The sequence below is a fragment of the Gobio gobio genome (assembly GCF_949357685.1).
Source record: "Gobio gobio genome assembly, chromosome: 16".
Classification (NCBI taxonomy): domain Eukaryota; kingdom Metazoa; phylum Chordata; class Actinopteri; order Cypriniformes; family Gobionidae; genus Gobio; species Gobio gobio.
Window position 1 is genome coordinate 11,934,577 of NC_137109.1, and position 16,503 is coordinate 11,951,079.

The 16,503-nt window shown below is 42.3% G+C and overlaps 1 protein-coding gene across 1 annotated transcript in view; it reads right to left on the bottom strand.

Annotated features, from left to right (window-relative positions):
• Positions 1-3,930: 3,930 nt before the first annotated feature.
• The window catches only part of gabra2b (gamma-aminobutyric acid type A receptor subunit alpha2b), a gene marked incomplete at its 3' end in the record, with an annotated part of 120,896 nt that continues 108,323 nt past the window's right edge, over positions 3,931-16,503 (bottom strand). The window contains exon 10 of the mRNA XM_079838528.1: positions 3,931-4,236. Coding sequence (XP_079694654.1) covers positions 3,931-4,236 — 306 coding nt within the window. The remainder of the gene's footprint in view (positions 4,237-16,503) is intronic.

Consider the following 16,503-nt stretch of genomic DNA (forward strand, 5'->3'; position numbering starts at 1 on the left):
TGCGTCTAATCAAACTCTACAGTATTTTAGAAAATCTCACAGTCTTTGACCAAAATCTTTTTGTATTTCATGCAACATGGCATTAAATATTGGCAAATAACAACAAAAGAAATATACAGCAGCATGTACTGTACAATGGAAAACAATATAACACCCTAAAACATGTATGAATTAATGAATCAGACTCAGAATTAATCATATATTTGTTTTTGTTGTTTATTTAGCAAGAAGCTGTTGAAAGAGTAAGTAGAATGACGTTTGGAAAATGAGTGCCAGCTGTCGAAGGACTAAAGCGGTTCAGTTGTTCTGGCCATGTGCCCAAATTCACGTTTACATTATAGGAAACAACATACTCATTAAATAGAAAGGTAACAGACATTAGTGAGAACTTAGCTGGTCTTAGTGATTCATTTGCAAAGATTTACAACTTATTGTTTCTTCTTCACATTCTCAATTAAAGGAAAAGTTCACCCAAAATGAAAATACTGTCATTTAGGGTACGTTTACATGACAACGATGTACTAAAAACGGAAACGCATCTGTCCACTTTTTGTTTTGCGTACAGGCGACAACGTTATCAAAACGATCCCCGTTCACATGGATCCGTTGTTAGATTGAATGAGAAATGCTGAATTATCATGCCAGGCCAGTAGTTGGCGATGTCACTTGTTAAAGAAACACTGCACACCTATAGACTGAATATGTAATAGCTACACATGCGCATGATGTCACCATTTTTTCAGGTCTCCAAACGCTGTTGTCTTGTAAATGAATGGCCAAAACGCGTAAAAAGTTGAAAACGGTGTTGTGTAAACGCCACCTTATACTCACCCTCATATTGTTCCAAACTCGTATGCTGGTATTTTTCTGAGAATTTCTGAAAAATCTTCATGCAGCTTCATTGTGACCATATCTGTAAAGCTCCAAAAAGAACACAAAAACACCATAAAAATAACAGCATATGCGTTTAGAACATCATTTAAGTGTTCATTCAGACAGTATTTTCCTTTTTGGATGTAATTTTCCTTTAAATAATGATATCATTAAACGCTGATTGACAGATCAGTTGTAACACCTGACAAGAAAAAAAAAAAAAAAACATTTATAATATTCAAACATTCTGTTCAAAATATCCCATCTGAGAGCATGAACCTCTGGCACATGAATGTTTTACACGGAATGTATATGAGAGAGAGAGAGAGAGAGAGAGAGAGAGAGAGAGAGAGAGAACATGAGAGAGAGAGCTATACATTCTGTGTGTGGAAAGCTCTTTTCCATTCCAGGAAGTTTACGTCACCTCTTTTTTTTATTGCTCAAACATTTTATGCATAACGAAGATGCAACCACCATTCAATACAATCAAAGCAATGTGTAAATTAAAGCAGAGCTCCAAACGATATTTTACCACACAGAAAATAGATTTAATATGATAGCATGTCAAATAATACTGAGAAATAAATTAATATGTATATATTTCAATAAATATATAGTTAAATAAATATTTAGAAACATATTGACACTTTTTGAAATGAACTCTTAAACATTAGAAAAGTATATTTTTATAATGAATAAATTAACAATAATAAATAGCGTTAAATAATTGTAACAACAATGAATACCATTCCAGAACAATTGTATCATTTTTCTATAGAGCCAACGAGGCTGCAGCATGCTTAAATGAACATCATCTTTCCCTTAGAAATAACTTAAAACTGACCGAAAAAAAAACAAAAACAAACAAGAAACTCTGCAATGCTTATTTTTTGTGTATAAAACTGTACAAACAGTCAACATAAAACATTACACACAAGTGTACAACACCAACATGAACAAATATTCCTTACATATATACAAAAAAATTGTTGTCTACTCTGTGACAGGCATTTTGGATTGGCAGAATTCAGTCAGTGACATTTCTACGATTTTACTGCATCATATTTAGTATGCTAAACTTTAGGAATATTCAGCTTCATTTTGGAGGGTAAACAATTGTAGTAAACATGCAATAGTTGAAGCACTTCGGTCATTTGGTCCAAAGAGAACATCGTCTGTAAGAGTTCAATAAGAGGAAAGCACAGTGGCAAAATGAGGAAATTACTGAACATGAAATCATGTTTATATATATATTTTTCCTAACGTGTTCATTAATTTCCTTAGATTCAGCATGAAAGATGAAGTGTGCCATTTCTGCATCACTAGCGCCACCAATCATATTGTTTCCAAACACTCCCCCTATCTGCCATTGGTTGCAATACAAATAGCCCCACCCACTTCAGGCTAGTTCTGAAAGTGCCACAAAGCCACGGTAATCACATTCTTTAAGAAGGCAACCTATAATATAGGTTATAAACCTAAAGTTTCATAATTGTGTCTGCACATTAAACTTGGACAAGGAGAAAATAAATCAAACTTCAAAAAATGACACACTTCACCTTTGAATAAAGGGTGTGAGGAAAGCTCAACCTGCTGCTACTTAATACCGTAGACTGTAAAAAAAAATATATATATATGGACGACGTGTCGCCACTTCTTCCACTTTAGAAAAATTAAGCCAAAATATCCCAGAAACGAATGTTGGCGATTACGTAATTCAGAGCCCGCGCAGTCATGATCCTGAGGTGGAGCCGCGGCATCAAATTGCCACCCACACTCCAGCAGACTCAATCCCAAGCACTAGGGGAGTTGGAAAATGAGCCTATTTTCAAAAATAGTGGTGTGTTGCTTTAAGACTAAGTTCAAGAAAATAACGTGAATTCCTGATCTTTCACTCAAATATAATAATTTGCTCTGGCTCTGAAACAAATCTCCTTGTTGGCTAAAACCAATAAACCTTGTTTTTAGCAATGTTTTTACATTCCCGATGGGTAAAATCAAATCCCAGAATGCATTGTTGTTGAGTAGTTTTACTCATAAATAGGGCATTTGGCATGCAGTTGCAGTTTCTTGACTTCAAAGTTCAGGTTGCTTGAGCTCCCCACACCACCCTGATATATGCAGCTGCATTAAAGACCTATATAAAGGGATGTAGAGTCAAAAAAACGGACAGTAACGGACATTATCATCCAAAATGCTGTTAATAGAACATTCCTGGTTTAACAGAAGGAAATAAAATCACATACGGTAAAGATAGAGTAATGTGTGTAAACGGTTGATTTCATGTTTTTTTGTGTATGGGCCCAGCACAAAATATCAGACCATAAGCACAAAAGAGCTTGGTCTTATAGATAAAAAAGGCTAGTCAAAAACAAGCACCATCACGAAAAATTTTAACATTTACACCAAATAAATAAATGGTAACACTTTATTTTGATGGTCCCCTTTAGACATTCTGTTAACTATAAGTAACGTTGCACCTACTTGTCAACTTACTCTCATTAGAGTATTAGTAGTGTCTGCTTTATATCTGATAACACTTTATTTTTATGCTCCCCAATAGACATTCTTCTAACTGACTTCTAACTTTGTAAATACCTGTAAACGTGTTCTACTAACCCTACACTTAACCTAAGCGTCTACTAATACTCTGAGAGTTGATACGTAGCTGCAAACTTACTTACAGTTAGTATAATGACTATCGAAATAAAGTGAAACCAAATAAATAAATCACTCTAATTTGCTAATCTATCACAGAGAGAGGTCCAAAGTCATATTCTCACAGAGCAAAACATGTCAAAACAAACGTAACATCATTTTCACTACGTACATATGTACAAAGGCAAATGTCATTTCAAAAGCACTGCTGAAAAAGCTGTAGAAAAGAGCGACGAGAGATAGAGAGAGATAGAAAGGCATCTTGCAACAATCCATGACACGTCTGTCTGGAGCAGATGGGAAAGAGCGTCGGAGCGTGAGAATATTCAGAGTCCCTGGGTGGTTTTGGCCTAGTCTTTAGTCCTGCTTAGTGGAACCCGTCGTAATCCTGGACGCCGTCTAATAAGAGGGCACCATGTCTTTGATCACGGGTTCTCTGTTCAAATACGTCGCCCAGTAAACCAGGTTGAATGTCCCGAAGAGAACTGGAAACATGATACGGGACATGCGGTCGATTTTACTCACGCTGTTGAAGGTTTTCTTCGCCTCGGCTGGTTTCCCGTCGGCTTTGGTCTTTCCCGGTTCGGCTATGTTCCCCTTGGCGATGGTGGGGAGGACCGTGTCCTTGGTGATGTTGGGGGCATAGTTAGCCACAGCGACGGCGTAGGCGTTGTTTTTCTTGATGACTGAAGCTTTCTCTTTTTTCTGTGGGAAATTGAAAGTTTGTCACTTTTAAGAAGTCATTACTTTAAAAGATGCTTGTCAGACCTTTGGAGAGCTAATTCTGTTTGCATAGTTCGGTTATGAAAGTGAGGAAGAACCGTATTTTATGACCGAAGCAAAACCATAATTTGCGAGGGAGTTGTGGAGTTAACAGCTACACAGCAAAATAAAGAAAATTACAAAATATTTTTGTCTAGTTTTGCAGAACAAATATCCAAACATTCTTAAATCAAGACTTGAACAAAATGATATGAGATATAAAGTCTTGTTTCCTGAAAAATGTATTCAAATTAAGCAAGTTTTTGCTTAAAAATGACGAAAGCATGTGGGTCATTGACAATTATAGCTTCAAAAAAGTTTTTATTTTTAATATTTTCAAAACTGAAGTAATGGATATTTTTGAACATTGTGTTTAAACAAGTTTCAGTTGTTAAATAACATTTCAAAGAGTTTAAATATTTTTTTTTTCTGACTGTTTTAAGTCAGGCGGTACAACCAAATAGTAGTATGTATATACACTGATCAGGCATAACATTATGACCAGGTGAATAGTGAAGTGAATAACAGGTGAAGTGAATAACACTGATAATCTCTTCAACATGACACCTGTTAGTGGGTGGGATATATTAGGCAGCAAGTGAACAGTTTGTCCTCAGAGTTGATGTGTTAGAAGCAGGAAAAATGGGCAAGCGTAAGGATTTGAGCGAGTTTGACAAGAGCCAAATTGTGATGGCTAGACGACGGGGTCAGAGTATCTCTAAAACTGCAGCTCTTGTGGGGTGTTCCTGGTCTGCAGTAGTCAGTATCTATCAAAAGTGCTCCAAGGAAGGATCAGTGGTGAATCGGCGACAGGGTCATGGGTGGCCAAGGCTCATTGATGCACGTGGGGAGCGAAGGCTGGCCCCGTGTGGTCCGATCAAACAGAGTACAAGTCCGATCCATGGAGGCCCCACCTTGCAACTTGCAGGACTTAAAGGATCTGCAGATAAAATCTTGGTGCCAGATACCACAGCACACCTTCAGGTGTCTAGTTGAGTCCATGCCTTGACGTGTCAGGGCTGTTTTGGCAGCAAAAGGAGGACCAACACAATAGTAGGAAGGTGGTCATAATGTTATTTTTTTTATTTTATTTTATTTTTTTTATTTAACCTTTATTTAACCAGAAAAAGCTCTCTGAGATTAAAAATCTTTCACAGGAGTGTCCTGGCCAAAATGTGCTGCAATACATACAGTTCCATCACAAATAAACATCACACAAACAGATTAAAAACACTTAAAAGCAGTTGCATAATGTTAGATCAGCTTCCATTTGCCGGATAACTGATTTGAAATGATCCAGAGTCAGCAGATTTTCTAATTTTAATTTAGATTGGAGGAGATTCCAATCAAACGGCGCTGCGTACATAAAAGACTTCTTACCTAACTCAGTTCGAGTAAAAGGAACAGAGAGAGTATAAAAGTTTTGCGAACGAAGGGAATAATTCTTGATAATTTTCTGCTGCATAAAACAACAGAGATAAGAAGGCAACAACCCCAAGATGGCTTTGTAAATAATTAAGTACCAGTGCATTTTTCTTCTGGTAGACAGAGAAGGCCAACCTACTCTATGGTACAAGGTGCAATGATGGGTTGAAGATTTACAATTTGATATAAACCTTAGAGCACCATGATAAACGGCATCTAAGGAAGAAAGAAGATAAGAAGGTGCAAACTGATATACAACATCACCATAATCAAGGACAGGGAGAAAAGTAGCAGAGACTAATTTCTTTTTTACATTAAAAGAGAAGCAAAACTTGTTCCTGAAGTAAAACCCAAGCTTGATTTTCAATTTATTCTTCAGTTGAGTGATATGAGAACTAAAAGATAGGGCATCATCAACTATGATGCCTATATATTTGTACTCTTTTACTAATTCAATCACTGTACCTTGAAAGGTCTGAAGAGATACTAAATTATTTTCAAGTTTTTTTGATTTGGTAAATAACATATACTTGGTTTTATCAGTATTCAGAACAAGTTTTAAACTGTGAAGCCTTAACTGAATAATATTAAAGGCTGACTGAAGCTTAGACAAGGCTTGCTGTCCAGAGGAAGCGCTGCTATACACGACAGAATCATCGGCATAAAAATGAAAGTTGGCATCCTGAATGTCATAATCAAGGCAATTTATATAAATGGTGAATAAAAGGGGCCCCAGCACCGATCCTTGGGGAACACCTTTGAAGATCTCCAATGAATCAGATTGTTTACCTTCGGCTTGAACACACTGGGTTCTTCCACTCAGATAATTTTTAAACCAAGGAATAACGTGACTTGATAAACCAACAACCTTCAATCTGTGCAGCAAGATTCCGTGATCCACTGTATCGAAAGCCTTTGATAAATCAATAAAAAGCGAGGCACAAAATTCACCATTCCCTTTCAAGGGAACTCGCGCTGCGTCAAGCGCTGCGGGAACGCCTCTGCGTTTGCGTCATGAAGCACTCGTAAAATCAGTCCAATGGCGTGACAGGACGTCATAGGCGGGTGACGTCAGCGACCAGGAAACTATAAAGCACCCCTGAACCAAACAGTGTCAGCTTCTGTGTCTTCACAAGCGCTCTATGTGAAATCGTTTGTCCTATATATCAAAGTGTGTGTGTGTCTCTCAAAACAAATATAAAATGGCGAATCAATTCAGACAGTGTGCTTCTCCCTGCCCTCGTTACATCACGGGTGGGGATACACATCTGCTGTGTGTTGTATGTCTGGGATCGGAGCATGCACAGTCAGCTCTCGAGGGAGCTGATTGTGAACATTGTGAAAAGCTCCCCATGAGAACTCTCCGATCCCGCCGAGCGCTCTTTGAGGAGGGCGCTTCGGCTCGCGTTCCCCAGGGTGCAGGTCCCGCTGTTGCTGAGGCACAGCGAAGGCTTATGTCCTGGGGATCGCAGAGAGGTCTAGCGGAGGGGTTAGAGACGGGTGATCCCCTATCTCTGCCTTTACCCGCTAGATCTGACGCTTCAGCTGCCGAGTTAGAAGCACGCGCTGCGGTTTCTTCTGCTCGCGCTGAAGCGCAGGCTCAGCATCATTCTAGCTCTGAGGAGTTGGATGTGGTGAGCCTGGATTATTTAGATGAGGTTTCGCCGCCTCAGTCACACGCTAATGAGGAGCTGTTGGAGGTTGTGACTCGCGCTGTTGCCAGGCTGCAAATAGACTGGCCAGCCGAGACGCAGGTGGTTCGTCAGCCGAGTAAATTAGACGAACGCTTTCTGCCGTCTACATCGCAACCTCCAAAGCGGGGCTTGCCGTTTTTTTCCTGATCTCCACACCGAGGTGTCGAGATCATGGATTAAACCGGCATCATTTCGTCCATTTAACCCTACAACTGCTGCATATTCTAACATTGTGGGGTTGAAAAAGCAAGGTTATGCGGCGATGCCCCGGGTAGAAGAGACGCTCGCGAGCTATCTCTCTCCCGGGTCTGCATCATCGCTTAAAGCCCCGCAGCTGCCCACTAAGCCGGTTAGAACAACGTCGGCTTTAGTGGGTAGGGCATACTCGGCAGCAGGTCAGGCGGCCGCTTGTTTACACACTATGGCGGTGCTTCAAGCATACCAGGCTGACCTGCTGAAAGACATTGACGACGAATGTGTAGAAGTGGGGAGAGAAACGATCGCGGAGATCAGGAGAGCTGCAGATTTGTCCATCGCCCATTCTATGGCAGCCCTGGTAGCCACGGAGAGACATTTGTGGCTGAATTTATCAGACATAACGGAGAAGCAGCCCCAGCCGAGTACGTCCTCCTCATACAGAGCGCAACAAAAAAGTGAGTGTTGCTACCCGCGCTCCCCCACAGAGAGACTGGGGGCCGGGGCAGCGCTCTCAGCCGAGGTCTTCCCGAGGTAGAGCGGATCTGAGGACCGTCCTTATCTCTAGGAAGGCTCCGGCGAAGAAGTCCTGACGCCAAGGGCGTCAGGCTTCTGATGGCAGTCCCCTCCAAGGGGAAGCGGTGTGCCGAGGCACCCGTCTCCTCTCGGTGCCATCAGGGGGCCGTTCTGCCAACCCTGCCACCTCTGGTGCTTCAGGGCGCAGCGGTTCTCGGCGAGCGCATATATCCACGTCCGCCCGGAAACGTAGCGGCGCGGGGATGCTCGCTCCCTCCAAGGAGGGCTCAAAGTGGGTCAGTTCGGTTGCTTCCTGCCGGCGCGCCGTTTCAGGACACCAAACTGCCCACACAACAAAATCCAGAGGCCAGCCTCGAGAGGCTGGTTCCCTTAGTAGATTTTCTGGCAGCGTGGAAACTTCTGCCAAATATCTCAGAGTGGGTCCTGCGTACTATAGAAAAAGGGTATAGAATACAATTCGGGTCACACCCACCCAAGTTCAACGGGGTACTATCCACAGTAGTAAACTCCGAGCAGGCTCTGGTAATGGAACAAGAGGTACAGACTCTTCTGCGGAAAGAGGCTATAGAAAGGGTCCCTCCCCACAGCAGAGAGTCAGGGTTTTACAGCCGGTACTTCATAGTTCCGAAGAAGGATGGAGGACTGCGTCCTATTCTGGATCTGCGCCAGTTAAATCGGGTGGTAAAGAAGCTAAGATTCAAAATGCTTACGCTAAAACAGATCGTGTGTCAGTTCAGGTCCAGGGACTGGTGTGTCACAATAGACCTGAAAGACGCATACTTCCATGTCTCCATCCTTCCTCAACACAGGAAGTTCCTCAGGTTTGCTTTCGGGGGCGAGGCATTCCAATATCGGGTTCTTCCATTTGGCCTAGCACTATCACCCCGCACCTTCACAAAATGCGTGGATGCAGCTTTGGCTCCGCTGAGACTCCAGGGCATTCGCGTGCTGAACTACATCAACGACTGGCTAATCTTAGCAGAGTCGGAACAGCTAGCGGCTCAGCATCGAGATGCTGTGCTCGCTCATATGAAGGCGTTGGGGTTGAGGTTAAACGCAAAGAAAAGTGTGCTATCTCCACAACTGAGTACTACTTTTCTCGGCGTAGTTTGGGACACGAGCACCATGAGGGCGCGCCTGGCGCCCGTCAGGGTGAAATCGATCCTAGACTCAGTAACCAAGATGAAGCTAGGCCAGTCAGTCACTGTAAGGCAGTTCCAGAGACTGCTGGGTTTGATGGCAGCAGCGTCCAACGTGATACCTTTTGGCCTGCTGTACATGAGACCCTTACAGTGGTGGCTCAGGACCAAGGGATTCTCCCCGAGGGGAAATCCGTTTCGCATGATCAAGGTCACGCGGCGATGCCTACGTGCCTTAGTCATGTGGAAAGATCCTTGGTTCTTGTCCCAGGGTCCGGTGCTGGGGGCTCCTTGTCGTCGCTTAACGCTAACGACGGATGCATCTCTCACCGGCTGGGGGGTGACCATGAGTGGTCGCTCAGCTCAAGGTTTGTGGAGCGACCATCAGCTCTCCTGGCATATAAACCAGTTGGAGCTGATGGCCGTGTTCCTGGCGCTCAGGCACTTTCTCCCAGACCTGAGGGGCCATCATGTGTTGGTTCGCTCGGACAACACATCGGTGGTCTCCTATATAAATCGCCAGGGGGGGCTACGCTCGCGCCGGCTTTGGAAGTTGGCTCATCGAGTCTTAGTTTGGGCCCAGGGCAAACTGTTATCACTACGAGCAGTATACATTCCGGGGTATCTGAACACGACGGCAGACTCCCTGTCGAGGCAGGGAGTGGTGCCAGGGAATTGGAGACTCCACCCCGAGGTGGTGGAGCTCCTATGGAACCGCTTCGGTCAGGCTCAGGTGGATTTGTTTGCGTCTCAGGAGACAACGCACTGTCCCCTATTTTATTCCCTCACACATCCAGCCCCTCTGGGGTTGGATGCCATGGTGCAGACGTGGCCGAGGCTGCGTCTGTACGCCTTTCCCCCTCTGGCGTTGCTACCAGGAGTGCTGGAGAGAGTACGCCGGGACGGGGTTCGTCTGTTGCTAATAGCCCCGTTCTGGCCGGGCCGAGTATGGCTTTCGGGCATTGTGTCCCTTCTAGAGGGTTCCCCGTGGGAGATTCCCATCAGGAGGGACCTTCTCTCCCAGGTGTCGGGGTCGATTCTGCACCCGAGGCCGGAGTTATGGAAACTGTGGGCCTGGCCCCTGAGGGGGATCAGTTCACAGACTCAGGTCTCTCTGCCGAGGTAGTGGAGACCATGTTGCACTCCAGAGCTCCTTCTACGAGGAGGCTGTATGCCCTTAAATGGAGAGTTTTTGTTGCATGGTGTTCCAACCATTCTCTAAATCCAGTTAACTGCCAAGTCAACTCAGTGCTGGATTTCCTACAAGAGAAGTTCTCTTCGGGTTTATCCCCTTCCACCTTGAAGGTTTACGTGGCGGCAATATCTGCCTACCACGTTCATCTGGATAGGGCATCGGTGGGGAGACACCCATGGGTTACTCGCTTCCTTCGTGGTACTCTGAGGCTAAGGCCTGCGGCACGCTCGAGGGTGCCGACCTGGGATCTGGCCGTGGTGCTAGAAGGTCTGGCATTGGCCCCCTTTGAGCCGATCGAGGAGGTGCCAGAGAAATTTCTAACGCTAAAAACTGTATTTCTCTTGGCTATTTCTTCTCTGAAGAGAGTAGGGGATTTGCAAGCTTTGTCTGTTGCCCCTTCCTGTCTTGAGTTTGCGCCAGGTATGGTGAAAGTATTCTTGTTTCCAAGAGAAGGATATGTCCCCAAAGTTCCCACGAACGTGGCAGGTCCTATAATGCTGCAGGCCTACTCTCCGCCTCCCTTTCAGAATTCAGACCAGGAGAAATTAAATCTGCTCTGCCCAGTGAGGGCACTAGATGCTTATGTCCACAGAGCTGCCCTGTGGCGAAAATCTGAGCAACTGTTCGTCTGTTTCGGGTCTCCAAATAAAGGGAAACCTGCATCTAAGCAAACGCTAAGCAAGTGGATAGTCGAGGCTATTTCACTCGCATATGAGTCGGCCGGCCAACCTTCTCCACTAAAGGTCCGAGCCCACTCTACTCGGAGTATGGCTGCCTCTTTGGCTCTTCTGTCAGGAGTCTCCCTGCAGGAGGTGTGTGATGCGGCAGGGTGGTCCTCTCCGCACACTTTTGTGAGGTTTTACAACCTAGATGTAGCCTCTACTCCAGGTTCTCGGGTGCTTGTAGCTTAAATGTGCGCTACGACTTCACATATACGGGCACTTGAGAATTATGGCGGCGTGGGTATTGAGTTCCCGCAGCGCTTGACGCAGCGCGAGTTCCCTTGAAAGGGAACGTCTCAGGTTACGCATGTAACCATGGTTCCCTGAGAGGGAACGAGACGCTGCGTCGCTTTGCCATACTCCCGGCATGCCCGTGACCGACTTGTTCGACTTTTTCAGAAGCTGACACTGTTTGGTTCAGGGGTGCTGACGCAAACGCAGAGGCGTTCCCGCAGCGCTTGACGCAGCGTCTCGTTCCCTCTCAGGGAACCATGGTTACATGCGTAACCTGAGACGTTATCCATTGACCCTACAATATCATTTAAAACTTTCAAAATAGCCGTTGTAGTACTATGTTTTTTGCGGAACCCAGATTGATTGATAGACAACACCCTGTTTGCATTCAAATAGCATGTCAACTGTTCACTAATGAGGCTTTCTAATATCTTTGATAAAACGCAGAGCTTTGAGATTGGTCTGTAATTATTCATTATAGTGGGATCCCCCCCTTTTAATAAAGGAACAACAAATGCTGATTTCCAGATTTCTGGAATAACACCAGTATTTAAAGAAAGATTAAAAATATAAGTTAAAGCAGATATAATATAATCTGCTGCTAGTTACAAATACAAAGGCTCCAAACAATCAGGACCTGAAGATTTGTTTATGTCAAGCAGACAGAGTGCTTTATAAACGTCAGTTCTCTTAATTTGTTTAAATCTAAACTCTTCCTTTTCTAGATGACTTTCTGCATTAATAAAATCAGAATCAGAGCTTGTAAGATTTAGTGGTTGAAATAGAAACCCAGAGGCAACAAAATGCTTATTAAAGCAATTGAGCATATGGTCTTTATCTGATATGCTAGTGGAATCCATTTTTATACATGATGGAAAGCTAGACTTGTTTTTACTACCTGATATCAGTTTTATATTCTGCCAGAATTTCTTGGGATTATTTGAGTTAATAGTGGTTTTTTCAATAAAATAATCAGCCTTTGCTTTTCTAATAGCGACTGTGCATTTATTCCGGAGCTGCCTAAAACGAATCCAATCGGAGCCAACATCAGATTGTCTCGCTTTTGCCCAAGCCACATCCCTCTCACGAATTTGGACAGAAAGGGCTTCAGAAAACCAGGGATTATCCCTACCTTTAACACAGAATTTTTTAAAAGGTGCATGCCTGTTGATGATTGATAAGAATCCATTATAAAAGTAATTCCAGGCAGACTCAACATCGGGAATAAGAAAAATCCTGTCCCAATCATAGCGTGCTACATCAAAAAGAAAGGCTTGTTCATTAAAGTGCCGTGTACATCGTCTAGTGATAATACGTGGTTTGTGCTTGGGTAATTTGGTATCTCTGACTATAGCAACGACGCAGTGATCACTAACATCATTAGCAAATACAGAGGCCAAAGAGTACTTATGAGGCAAATTACTGAAAATAAGATCAATTAATGTGGACTTTTTGTAATCCTTCGAGTTGGGTCTAGTAGGTGTCTCAACTAGCTGAAAGAGATTTAAAGAGTCACAAATTGCTTTGAAACAATCAGATACTGACTGTAGCCAGTTCACATTAAAATCACAGAGGAGAACAAGCTCCTTGTAGTTCAAAGAAGTCACCGAGTGCATCAGAGAGGAAATGGCATCAGTACTAGCTGATGGGGGTCTGTAGCAACCAACTACAGTAAGATGTAAAGTCTTGGTAACGATAAGATTTAAAGCTAATAATTCATACTTTTTAACTACTGACTCAGAAAGCAACACAGTAACTTCAAAACTGTCCTTAACATAAATTGCTACCCCCCCTCCCCTTTTTGGTTTATCAGTCCTATAAACGGTATAACCATCAATATCTATGGCATTATCTGAAACTGTTTTTTTAAGCCATGTTTCGGATATCACTATAACATAAGCACTGGTGTTTTTTGCCCAGATACGCACCAAGTCCAACTTAGGAAACAGACTTCTCACATTCATATGAATAAAACCTAGTCCTGATCTAGATTTGAAATCAGCAGGAACTTTGAACGTTAGAGAAGTGTCATTAAAAGGACCAGGATTTGGTAATACATTTCCTGATATCAGTAACATAAGAACTATAAAACTCTGACGCCTTACTGTTTCACTTACATTTCCAACAGAAAGATTCAAACAAGTGGAACAGTTGGGGATGCTGGGCTCCCTATTTGTTTGAGCAGAAACTATGGAATCCTCGTACACAAAGTTTGAAAGTAGTGACTTCCAATGGCAGTCCGAGAGAACGTTGAAGTTTGTACATATACCAATCCCCGTCCAATTTGTCCATTTTAAAGTTGAGAAAATATCGTTATGTAACGAAAAGTCAGAGTCATACCTGTAGCCGATGTTTCCCTGGTAGAGTATACCTGATCGATGTATACTGTAGTTGTACCACCTGACATGGAAACTGTACCAACCTACCCATATTTATAAAATGTGTATATATGAAATGTTTCAAACCTAAAATGATGCCATAGTATTTAATTTTTATTTTTTCATTATTAAAATGATAAACAAAATGGACACCATTTTAAATAGTTTTCGTAGTCTGTTTATTTGTTCGGACATTTGCACCACCTGACATTTTGAGGGTTTTAAACGTACTAAAAAGGAATTCAAACTAGGGCTGTCAACGAATATTCTAAATTCGAATATATATTCGAATAGTTTTTAAAAAACGAATTTCGAAGGTGAAAATTAATATTCGAATAAATTCAAAAATGTGGGGGAAAAAACGCCCGCGGTAGTAGAGTTGGCTGTCTGCTTTGCGAGTGGGCGCTAGCGCGCCTGAAGCCTTGTGTACTTTGGTCTGTCTCCGCAGCGCGAGCCTCCGCTGACTGCGCGCGCTCCTCCCCAAACGGACGAGGTGTTTATATTTGACGCGCTCGCCGTTGTGCTTTTCTTTGAAACGACAGATGGCGACTCTGAGTAATTGTTCTATAAACTATCAGGAAAAGCGTCGAGAAGAAGTGGGCTAATGTACACAGGTGACAATATTTATTTTAGTACACTTCACCGAAAACCACACTACAAAAGAATCATGTAAAACAGATCAAAATAAACCTTGATATTACTTGTGACATGAGAACAAAATGTATGTAGAAATGTAACGTTAACTTATACAACTCAATTAATGATATCTAAATGTTTCCTAATTTCACTAAACACTTTAGTGAGTTGTCACTTAGTTTCGTGAACTTTTCTTTATTAAACAGGCTTTTTTATGCTTTTGTAGGCTCGTTTTGTAAATATAAGCAACTAATTTGTATGTGCAAACTGGACCACCCTTACTTTGCATCGCCCGCCACAAGCTCTCTGTCTGCAACATGACAAGAGGCCATAATGGAGAAATTAATTTTGTTCATTTGTAAGGACGTGAGGGCGATCAGTGTTGTGGATGGGGCAGGCTGGAGTTCTGTCAAGCAATGGAACCGAGGTACTGACTGAATAGATATTGCATGAATAAAGGATAAATGCACTGCTTCCACTGGTTTGATTATTTACCGTTTCACTTTCATGTCAAGGAAAAGTTCCATGTTTACCACAGCACAGCACGCTCGGAGCGTTCAATAATATGCTGTAAAACTTATATTAATATTTGTTTCAATCACTGAATGAAGCCTGCTATATTTGGGACAAAAGTCGCGACCTTAAATTGCTTGCACAAAACTCTTGATCAGCCTCAAAATGTGTTTGTTCATTTAAACCGTTATGCGCAGAGAGTGAGGGCGAGAGAGAGTGAGGTCTGCGGTCTTTAGCCATTAGTTGATTTACTTGTTTTTGTGTTGGTAATACGTTGTCAAATATGTTTAAACTTAAATAGACTACCTATATAAGTAGTTATGTCTCTTTGTATTCATTTGTCCTGTTATTGACGTAATGCGCGTCATTGATAAAATGCGCAACCAGATGTTCGAATAGTTCGAATATTCATGCTTTTTTTAGAGGGAATATTCGAACGTCATTTGAGCAATTTTGACAGCCCTGATTCAAACTAAATTTTTTATAGACTAAAGTGATATATGTCATGAATTTATCGGAAATAATGCATGCAATCAGTAACCCATAATAGCAAAATTTCTAAAACTTAAACTTAAATGAAAATGGACAAAATGTCTAGTTCAGTCATGAAACTCTATCCCCCTGGTTTCACAGACAAGGCAGACTAAAATGCATGTTTGAGCTGTTTTAACTGAAAGCAACTTCCACTGATATATCTCAAAATATGCCAGTGCTATTGTTTTGTCTCAAGATGCACACCAGCAATGTTTTTTTTTTCTAAGGCACGTTTATAAAAGCTACTTAAATATCCTAATTGAACTTAAGCCTAATCCTGGCTTAGTCTAAACCCTGTCTGTGAAACCGGGCCTATAGGTTGCAGACTGATTAGTCCTTTACATGCAATCTGCAAGCAATCACATCATTACAGCATGGCACAAGCTGATTGGCCTCTGTTTAATGACATTGCTTGCTCAACATTTAAACAGTCTGGTTCTTTGTTTGCTGTAAGCTAGTACTGCAGTGCACTATCAGAATTTTTCTGAAACACTCCACCTCCCCCAGCTCCACCTGTCTAGATCTGCTACAGGATTTATGTATCTTTCTATTCATACAGCAGCAGCAGCATATCTTACATGCTCACAGCAGCATATCTGTGTATCTATTAGCAGTAGCAAGTCCATACTTAGCATAGCATAGCAGATCTAGGCCGCCAAGACCAAATACATTAACAATTCCATATTCAATAACATGCTAAAACTATTCTGAGAGTTGTCATGAGACATTTCTGAGTGAAACAGGATATACAATAAGAAAAAAAGTAGAAGTAGAATGCAACTCTACTGACAATGCTAAATAGCTATTTAGTTAACATGATCTAATTGTCGCACCACTTAAGTGGGTTAAAGAAGAGGATTGTCCATTTTCCACAATGACAGTTTCCAATCTGCTCCAGTCTCCAGGACAATTTGAGCCTCAGCAGCCTTTGTGTGTTATACACCATCTACTTGCCGGATAATACCACACTAGTTGTAAAACATAAGCAGTATTATGATGAGGAGTTGA